This window comes from Stegastes partitus, unplaced genomic scaffold, assembly GCF_000690725.1.
Source record: "Stegastes partitus isolate 25-593 unplaced genomic scaffold, Stegastes_partitus-1.0.2 Scaffold987, whole genome shotgun sequence".
NCBI lineage: Eukaryota > Metazoa > Chordata > Actinopteri > Pomacentridae > Stegastes > Stegastes partitus.
Genome location: NW_007578718.1, coordinates 177,395 through 188,216, shown reverse-complemented (window position 1 = coordinate 188,216; position 10,822 = coordinate 177,395). Strand labels below are relative to the sequence as shown.

General features: G+C 40.7%; 1 protein-coding gene across 1 annotated transcript; it reads right to left on the bottom strand.

The window, feature by feature from the left end:
* Positions 1–7,035: 7,035 nt before the first annotated feature.
* Positions 7,036–10,822, bottom strand: sybl1 (synaptobrevin-like 1). The gene is made up of 8 exons (XM_008294691.1): positions 10,693–10,822; positions 10,104–10,281; positions 9,887–9,944; positions 9,298–9,435; positions 9,050–9,140; positions 8,578–8,645; positions 8,327–8,419; positions 7,036–8,080 (listed from the first exon to the last, which is right to left on the bottom strand). Exons 2-8 carry the CDS (start codon positions 10,247–10,249, stop codon positions 8,015–8,017), a joined length of 660 nt encoding a protein of 219 aa, XP_008292913.1. The 5' UTR covers positions 10,250–10,281; positions 10,693–10,822; the 3' UTR covers positions 7,036–8,014.

The following is a 10,822-nucleotide window of genomic DNA, read 5'->3' as shown; positions in this document are numbered from 1 at the left end:
TCTGAATACCCTTTCATTCAGTTATCAGCACTGTCATCCATCGAATTTGTTGACCAGGCAGGAACATCTGTAAAGAAAGGGAGAGGGCCACATTTTTAAATACAGGCAATTACGCAATCTATGCTGATACCGTTGCATTGTTATAAAATGTTGTTAAAAAGAAATGGCTGTGTTGTCATTGGTTAACACATGGGTTAAGATAAGTAGCATTGTAAAAGACTATTTTGTGTCAGCAAATGTGGCTGGCAAATTCATGACTAAGGGAAGTTAAAAGAAAACTGTATAACTATCAGTTAACATTTTATCTATATACACACACGTTATACAAATAAACAGACCATTCCAGCAAACTGCAGTGGGATTAAAAAAGGTGTCAGTTCTGAAAATAGGGCCTTGCTTTGTTTTGCAACACACCACACTTTGGACATAGTTATGATACTAAAGCTCATTTTAACAGCGCTATAAGCTACTACAGCCACAAACAGCTACGATAAAAACGGCTACCTTTTTCTATAGGGTATACTTTACATGCCAGCCAAGAGTGAGAGGAGAATATCAATACCACGATTACTGCTGCCGTCTCTGCTGAATCATGGTTTCATAAAAGCTTAAACGCGAGGACGGACCTACACTTATGAGCCATATTTCTACTCTGAAATGGGCCACCAGACATTTAAAATGAGGAGTAAACAGCTGTCGTAACTGCTTTGCTGTGCACTGTTGTGTTTATTTAAGCAGGCTGGACTGCAAAAGCTTGCCAGCCACTATTACAACAAAGGCACCACTGTGGGACGTACCACCAGAGAGTAAGATATCAGGTCGCAGACGGCCTGAAAAATGCCCAATCTGTAGACTCCAGACATCCTACTGCCTTTAGGAAAATGGAACACTTGGATGTAAACTTAAAATAATAAATAACCTAAAGATGATTAGTGAAGGAGCAACTATATATTTGTCAAGTTGATCAGATCAACAGTTTTCAGACAGGATCGGCGAGGCAACTGTTATTATCGTTAAACACACCAAACACACAAGTCTATAACTTGATTAAAATGCAACTGAGCTCAGGGTTTCTCTCATGTGTTGGAGCGTTCAACTTTAAAATACCACCTTTCTACAGAAGAACACCAGTCATGGGAAAGAGTTCAGAAGGTACAGCATGTTAACCTCAGGTAGTAACCTGCTTGCCTTCGACTTGTTCGTGTTTTTCTACTAAGATCGATGTTTCTGAAGCACCGTGATCAAAACTGCTGTATCATCTGGGTGCAAAAAAACCCCTTTTCTTTCTCTGTGCATTGGGGTCCAAATAGGGCTCGACTTAAAGGGTTAAAGATACCTGTAGTTATTAGATCCCTGACAATATTTGAGGTGCAAGCTTGAGGTCCACAAAACTATAATTATATTGACTGTTTTAGTCAATATCTGAAGCTCCTTTACAGGATAGTTTTTATGTTTTTAACAAGACCTACAAATGATACAGCCAGCAGTGTCAACTCAAATATACTGACACATCCTCAAACCAGACACTGTGATAGAGAAATAAAAAACCAGACATCCTGTGAAAATAAGCAATGATTTTAAGCTCATGCAAAATTTCCACACAAACTTCCCTGTGTGCAACAAAAAATGTTTACTCAGAAACAGTATTTATAAAAAAAATAAAAACTACCTGTCCCTAGTAATGAATGGACCAGTCATGCTTCCCTTCAAAGCCTGCACATATTAAAACGTTTTATAGCAATATTTCCAGCAAACATATAAGGCACAGTAATAATTAGCAGCTTATATTTTAATTGCTTTACTTGCAGTGCTTTCTGCTGATAAGATATATTGAAACAGCTTTGCTTTTATCAGCAGGCCAAGTGTTCAAATAAAAAATGAATAATATGTTTGTTTAACAGGCAGAGAGACAACACACCTTACTGTGCAACACAATCAAAGGAAATTCAAGGGAAATACTAGATACTCGTATATAGCCCTGTCAAAGTGCTGCACACATTGAACCTTGGCATGAACTGTACTTCCAAGGCCACTGCAGTAGATTCCTTTGTAAGATAACAGTAAAGAGCAGGGATTTCGTTGGTTACAAATATGACTGAGCGTGGTGTGTTATATAAGGTACAAAGTGCACCTGAGACAAACCATGACATGCCAATGTTTATGGAAAAATAACACCATGAGATTCAAGCAACAAGACACTGAGCCGACAGACAGAAGAAAAAAAACGCAGGAAAACAATGCAACTAGTCTACAACACTTACTTTTCAATCGAAATATGTTCAACTACAGAATGAGCAAACTTCCAGTACCTGCATTCGTCTCCTCTCCATTAAGAGATTTGCAGTGATGAAGAAAATTCCTCCACAGTCAGCTGTGTTGCCAGTTATCTCACGTCAGAGATCACTTCGTTTTTGCAGGTTCACTCCACTCATTTTAGCCTTTCAGACACAATCCCATTACTGCTTTCATTCGGAAGCAGTAAATCCAGCCAAGTGAGCAGACAGTGGTGGTAGAGTCGGCCCTCGTCCCACCACTCCTCCCTCCCTGCGCTCAGAATCAGCCGTGCATCAGTAACATCACAGCCTGAATGAGGGTGCCCCCTGTGCAGTTGTGAGCTTCAGTTTTTTCTCCCTCCCCGTTCTGAGGTAACGTGACTTCGTCCTCCAGGCCCACTGCAGCAGCGGATCAGCAATCTCTCCGACGAGCTCAGACAACATCAGTAACTTTGCTGCCCGCTGCACCGCCTATGCAGGCATGTCAAGTTCCAGCTCCGTGTGGAGTTCTATTCCTCAAGTTCACAAAAGGAGCAAGTGGGAAAGAAAGCAACGTGTTACCTTATACATGCCGAGCCCAGTGGAAGGGGAGGGGCCACGGACTGCCAGACAGAGTTGGCATTCACTGTTGCTAAGCAGCCAAAGTCCCTCTTTTATGAGGGAATGGATCAAGCAGCTTTTTAGCATTGGATCTGAAAAGAGGAGCGTAATGGCGGGAGGCCTCGGTGCAAGAGAAAGTTGTGCTATGACCATTTTTAATAGTGAAACCCAACAGAAACTTGCATATAAACTCACACACTGTAAGACGGCAGGACTCCTCTCAGTGTCGCTGTAGCTGCTCTGTTTTCGAAAAGTTCTCCTCCGACAACATCACTGTTTGATGACATAGTCTCATGTTGTACACAAACAGCTTGACACCTGATCCTCAGTCTACAGCAGTGATGTGACACCAGAGTCTAAGACCCCTAAGACCCATGCTATTTCTGCTTAATCTATACAAGGTCCGTGACCCGAGGGACTACAGTCTAATCTTGACTGGAGGCAAGATGTAAATCATGGTACAGAGTTGGCTTATTATCTCCTCAGAGTTTTACGAGTTAGTCTTTAATCCCGTGAAATCTGTAATTAAAGCATTTCAGCAGTGGTTTTTAAGTAAAGCCGTTTACCAAGAATGCAGAAGTGATGTCCACTTTTGGGAGAATTTAGAAATACAGCTGTCATCTAAATGTTACACACTACAATGTACTTTCAAAACAAGCAGGATTGCTAGCCAAAACCTCTGCCAGCTGCTAAGTGTCCTGGACCCTCTGTTTTGAGAACCACTCTGCCTTGTTAAACAATAAAATAAAGTTGATTTTATAACTTGTTAAGATTAATAGGCAACAAATGCAATTTGCTTGATATGGGGTCAAACAAAGTATCTCTGTTCTTCTTGAGAGAAATTCAATGCAAGTTGCTGCCTTCAAATTGAATCATATTTAAAAGTCAGAGTGACAGCAATAGAACAATGCTTCTCTTTTTATGAAGCCCCCTCGGGCACTACGCAGAGCGCCTCGAATGGCCTTTCGCTGGCTTTGCATGGGTGACTGGACATATCAGTATCACACAGTGAGCAGTTACGAGTAGCGGGGCCAGCCATCAAAAGCCGAGGCGCAGCACTGCTCCACACCACAACAGGGCAGCAGGTCAAACTGGGGGATTCCAGGCAGCACAGTGCAAGGACAGGGCTTTGCTCTGTAGAGCACAGGACAACAAAACCACACCAATGAGCCTGGTTAGAGAATTGGCACGGAATTGCGTTTCAGCATCAGTTCGTCTGAACCAGCAATAAAGACGTAGGACTTTGAGGACAAAGCTGTGAGCCTATGCCATCTAGTGAAAAACAAAAGGTGTGCATCAGCAGTTGCGCAAATACATCCCAGTTCGCTCTCTGATTCAAAACGGTGATGCACACACCGAACATACAACACCGAAGCAAATCCACTTTAAGAGCTGAACATTTCCATCTATTTATAAAAGGTCAAAAACAGCAAGCTCTACATTATGTTAAGAATTATTTTTCTCATATCCTGCAGGCTCAATCTGAAATACTGTATCGATATCCAAGAGTAGGGATGAACAATTAATCCAAGTATTATCACAATCACAATGTGGCCAAGTGCAACATCCAGATTGTAAGAGCTGCAATTTATTTATTTATTTATTTTTGGACAAAAAAGGAAAATATGTCACAACATGCCATTATAAATGAAGCATTTCAGTGCTGCTGAGATGTCCTGGCCTAACAATCCTTTTCTCCAGACATCAGGGAACAAGCTTGTTTGGTACAGACCACAGCCAAAATCACACCATCATCATTTTTATATTTGTTTCAGTAGAAAACAAATGCAAAAATTACCATTTCAACTTCTATTACAACTCATTTTGCAATTGCAATATCTGTCAAAATAATAATATCATGGACTTGTAGCATATTGCTCAGCCCTTTTCAACTGGATGCCATGGTAACTCTGCGGTCACTACACTCTTGCAGATTAAATATTAATAATTCAACCAGTTTGCAAGCAGATAATTAGGAAGCCACCTCATCCAGGGTGTGCATTTTAAAGGTATAGAATGACATGAATGATTGATGCTGGGTGTATTTGCAGTACCTCATCCTTTCCTGGCCCTCACATGAAGTCACTTGTCCAGCAATTTCTCATAAATAAGGAAACAACTTGGCCCTCGGCACCTGACAGACGGATTATCCCCGTGTGAGGCCTGCTACTGGCCACTTAGGTCTAAAATTAAACCAGTAGTAAACATAGTATGCTGCCACAAATAGCAAGGAAAACACTCTTTCAAGTCCTTGTGTGGTTTGTGGTCTGGTAACACAACACCTCTGAATAGTTAATAAATGGTGACACAGGCAGACTGCGGTCCGATAGCAACATATATTAATGTCAACGGTTTGGGGAAAAAAAAAAAAACGGAGCAAAACAAACAGCCGTTGACAACTTTAGCTAGCTTACTTTTAGCTAACGTTATTTTCACTCGATATGTGTAACTTTTATACTTCATGTGTAGAATTTAAGACGTTAAATAAGGGAATATAAAGTACAAAATGCCTTACCTTGCTTACTTGCATGGCATTTCTGTCACAAGGTCAGCAGCGGAGTTCGTAAAATGCGCATAGTTAAAGTTTAAAAGCAAAACAAGCTACCGGACTAGCTAGCGGGCTACCTGTCACGAGAGCGAGCAGCGTTGACGGGAGCGCGGACGAGGCCTCGGCCAACAATTAGCGTCAGCCGGTGGTTTCTGTCTTTTTCACAGCTTCTCCATGTTCACGCTGTCATCTGTCAGAAACACACGCTGCTCGAACCAGAGTTCAACCAGGAGGGATGAAAACACGCTGCTTGACCTTTGACTCCTCCGAGAAACAATGCGGGTGAGTTGGCGTCCGCGTTACTGAGCAACTCAAGTAAATAGTTGCATTTGCCGTTTGGTCAATAAATAACAATGTCTGTTCCTTTTAAAATTTAAAAAATTGTGTAAGTTATAACTTTAGTTTATTGATACTGATATTTTGAATTCATGACTTAAAAATAAGTCAAATGTTGACTGTTCAGGAATGTTTAGCCGACAGTAGCAACGAATTCAAGCTAGCTATGTAGTGCTAGCGCAAGCTAATATAGCGTTAGCATCACATAAAGTCAGCTAATTAGCCTTTCAGACAAATAATACATTTAATACTTGTGGTTCGAGATTTTATTCGTCTGTTAGATAATAGTGTACATTATTTATCAGAAATCTAACATTAGCAAGGGTAGAGTACTGCTATTACACTAAAACATCTGAGAATTTATTTTTGCTTAAATTAGTGGACAGCAAAGAAAATTTTGTCCATGTATATTCTTATAATAAAACACATAGGCTTATTTTGTAGTGCCAGAATGCTGTCTTACCTCAAAATCACCCCTTTTGATTTCCAGCAAAGTGATCTAAATAACATTTAAAGGTTAGTAGGGTCCATATCCTCCAAGAGAAGACCTGAAAATAATTTTGACTATATCCAATGTACAGTAGGGAAAATATGGTGGAGGGGCTTCTTACATTGGAAGAGCATCTTACCCAGTTGACCTGAACATTTTAGAGGGAATCATTGTGCTTTCCTCCCCACTACATTTGTCTGACAGCTCCGGTTGCCTTAAAGATGAAGATTTTTAAGTGGATCATATGACAAACTGATAAAATACAGGACATTGGTAAAGATTAAAACTGGGATTTCTAGCATTTTTCCCTTTATGCAGAAAGCATTATATAGTCAGGGTCATGTCTCAAATGCCTGTGAGTTAACAGTGACACCAAATAGTGATTTCAGTAAATGTGCCAATGATCCAATATCTAACCAGAAATCAAAGATCAGAGAAAAAGTCATATTTTTGGCTGTCCCTATATATAAAGTTACATAAAGTAGCTCAAACTTTCTCCACCTGCGACAGCTCCAACACTAACCTGCTGCTGACACGCTTCACTATTAATAAAATAATGTAAAGTATAAAGAGGCACCAAGCCACTACTTCCACTTTAATAGTTTAACTACATTTTATTGCTTCTATATATTTGCTTTACTTAACTCAGTAGATTTTTCATGCAGTACACCTATTTGTAATAGAGCATTTTCACATATACTGTATTGGTACTTTCACTTAAAGATCTGAATACTTCTTCCACCCCTGAACATGTCATAGCACCCTTTTTCTGGTATAGAGATCAACCATTTGATATCATCAGATTTTATTCATTTAAATCCGGATGTACAATAATTTAATTACATGATCATAAGCCATATGATGCCAGGAAGCAAATCTATGTACAATATAAAAAGTGCATTGTGTTAACAGAAAGAAATAATGAGTACACACTGACAGTCCTAGGAGACGGGAAGGGAAGCCTCGTATCAAGTCCACAGGCAGGAAACAGACAAGATTTTCTCAGAAATCAGACTTGCTTTCAAAGAACCATTATGTATCAGTAATATCAATCAAATGTACAATATTTATTTGTATGATAATATCTGTTATTTTACAACATCCATTTTTAGAAGATACTACTGTGCTTGTTGATAAAATGTGGCATCATTCAGAAAATCTGTATACTGCATCAGGTTTGTCAAAAATTAGTTTTCAGTTATTATAACAGAGGACCAGACGCTACATGGTATGAGTCGTTCCTGATGGATCTGCAACACAACATAGATGCTACCTACACTTGTCATTCCCACATGTAAAGGTAAAGCAGGATAATAACAAATTAAACTCTGCTATTTTGTGACTCTTCCTGTTATCAGTCTGAATGGATTAATTACATGGATAGGTGCAGGACAGTATCACAGACTGATACATCAGGCCACTAAGTGCATGAGACACATAATCAATGTACCAGACTAACATAAGACATGATTATTGTTCCACATCAGTTTTAGGCCACATCATGGCTGCTGTCCATTAGTGGGGGGGTATGAGGTGGGACTCCTGGTCCAAAAGGCAAATAAATGTGCAGACTCTCAAAGTGGGGGGCAAGGAAGGAGGCAGGAGGAGGAGAAGCAGCATGTGTATTCCAGCAATGTTGAAGCAAGAGGTGTAAAGTAAGAAATGCTGTTTTTCCATTTGTGTCCATTAGCGAGCAGAGTTGAACAAGCACTTCTCCCCCTCGTCCCTTTTTCTTTTATCTCCCGCTCTTTCATCCCCACTCTCCTCTCATTTGACACATGTTGGCCAGCTGAGGCCTCCACAGGCAGCAGACACGATAATGTAAAGGATCACCTGAAAAGAGCACAGAGACTAAATTCACCTCCCGAACAACCGTCAAGAGAACTGATCACAAGCTGAGACGTGCAGTGACGACGACTCATAGAAGGATCTACGTCACGATTAGACAAAAAGAGGAGATCAGTGCAGTACAGCGGAGTTCTACACAACAGCTCAGCCTCATTGCAGCTAAAAACAGATATGCACTGTTTACTTCTAACCAAGGGCACTTCAACAATTACCACTACTGTCTTTACTCACCAGGCACACCAGCACAATAACAATAGTCAGCTTGAGGTTCTTCATACACATGGCTCGCGCAAGATTACGACTCGTGGTCTTAAATGTGACCGACTGCAGGAGGGGAGAGAAAAAAAAACACATCAGTGAAAATACTTGTGGATAAGTAGCTTACTGCATTACTGTAAAAATATATCCCTGTTTACTGACAAATGTGATTGATTAGGAAGTGGAAGAGTGAACAGAGCATAAACACTGTTTATGGAACTCACTGAATCAACCAGATTTTCCGTTTTGTCAATCAGTAGCTCCAGTTTCTCTCCTCTCTGTGCTACCAAGTCTGTAAAAAGAACACCAAAGGAAACCAAAGTTAATTTGGGACGTACAAAAGGTCTAGTGTGATGACGTTCACATCAACATGGTGGTGAAATCAGACTGACATCTGAGACAGCAATCCTCCAATTATCAGCACTTTTAAGTAGAAAGTTGTTAGATCATTTTTTTTAGCCAGAACATTAGCTTTGGGCACAATGAACAACAAATACTAATTCCTCTGTGTCACACCAGTATTACTCACTGGTGCAACCACAACACACACTGCATTCATTTAAAAGTAAAAAACACACATCACATGAGTTCTCTGATTTGTTGGCAGTTTTATTTTATTATTATCATCTCAGCCCTGTGTTCAGAAGGTGTGTGTTCGGCATTACTGCACAGAGAGAAAACTGTAGAGAAGCTCACCTATGTTGCGGACCATAATGCCTTTCAGGTCGTCCACTTGCATCTGGGTCTCGGTGACACGATCTGATCCCCGCGGGTCTGAGTGGTGTTTCTGCAAAGACAAAGAAACACAGATGAAAATGATTGTGTTTTGTTATTACTTCATCTGTATGTGCTGCGTCACTGTACAGACGACAGAAATGAAAAGCAGTCAGACAGCCCCAACAGGAAATTGTTTCTCATCACGATCAGGATGTTGTCTTGCTCACCATCTGAGCAGCCAGCGTGGAGGAAAACTCGCTGTTCATGGCGTACGGTAATGCCGTCTGTGCTCGTGACCCGTACGTCGTCTGAAAGCGCTTCTTGACTTCGCCGAGGAAGCTGAACGCGCGTGACCTCTCAAAGTCCTGCAGCAGACAAGAGTGAAACAAACTTAGGTTTAAACATGCTGATTTAAAGTGTTTATTTGGTGAACAGCGTATTTGTAAATGTACTTCTTTGCCAGCTGCTGCTAAATGAGTGTCATAAAGGGAAAATTGGCTGAGTTCTTCCGTTATATAACCTGCAAGTCCAACTTTATCCTTAAGTTAACTCGTACTAGCAGCAACAACACTGGTTTTGCTGTATTAGGTCGTTCAATGATTGTTAATCTCAGCTGAAATGCAACATTTTATCACCCAACGATAGTCTTAACTTTATTTCTATGTTCTTATTTACATTCAGATAAGAGCATTACTTGATTGAACCCATGCCCCTCCCTGTAATACCGATATAAGGGACCTTTAACCTTTAAAGAGGCATATTGTCCAACCCTCTGACACAAAAAAGCCTAACTATCTAAGCCAATTATATACTTACATCATCAGTGATGCACAGGTATATGATTCTGTCATGGCAGATGTAATGAAAGAGATAGCTAGAGAAGAGAAAAGGTTGGTTATTAGGTGAGGTGAGGTATATTATATAATAGGTCTTTTTGTTACTGAATATACAAATCAGATTACTCCAACACTGGTACACACAGGGTAACTGGGAAACACACAAAAACAGTTGTAGATATGGTTGGAGGTCCTACCTGCCGTGGCTGTAGGTCAGTTTGTTATTCTCTGAGGGAATTTTGGCTAAAATCTGTTCAGTGACTTCCAGGAAGTTCCCACCACACCAGGCATGCTTGGCCAGAATAGTGGTTCCACGAGCCACCACAGCAAACAGGATTGCCATGGCAACAGCTGGGATTTCAGCTTTATTACTCGCTGACAGAAAAAGAAAAATAACAGAGCCGTTAGTGGCGGAGCTGGAGGCAAGTAGAACAAACTGGAGAGTGCTGGTGATTGCTTAACTCCCAGCGATTCAGGTCAAACATTTCAGGGTAATGTTAAACAAATAAAGGAGAACATTTACGCGAGTACCTCAGAAATCCAAGTACTAGTTAAGTAGCCACTCAGCCTTTTGCCACCTACATAATCCAATTGTGACGAGAAATGAAAACGAAAGCCACACTAACGGTAGCTGGAGAACAACAAGCTAGCAAGCAGTGATGTTTTCTGACTAATATACCCAGCAGCGGTAGGGGTGGCAGTTAGCTGTTTACCGCAATACCGGGTACGGCCTCTAGCTACGGAACTAACGCGCTTAACCGGGATATATCAAAACAAATTAATTACCTCGATGTGTCAGCGATGTTCAAAGTCGCTCTTTTAGCGCAAATTCCCACATCTAAAGAGGTTTCGGCTGCTAGCAAGCTAGCTAATCCCTTTCGAGTGACTTCTGCTTTGCAAATCCTCCAGACCGGAA

Bases quoted from the DNA above. Each gene is read 5' to 3' on its own strand.
- sybl1 (XM_008294691.1), bottom strand. From the start codon at position 10,249: ATGGCAATCCTGTTTGCTGTGGTGGCTCGTGGAACCACTATTCTGGCC. The intron at 9,945-10,103 runs GTAGGACCTCCA...TCTCTTCTCTAG, and splicing joins CTGACCTACAGCCACGGCAG to CTATCTCTTTCATTACATCT. The intron at 8,646-9,049 runs GTGAGCTTCTCT...TTCTTTTTACAG, and splicing joins CATTATGGTCCGCAACATAG to ACTTGGTAGCACAGAGAGGA.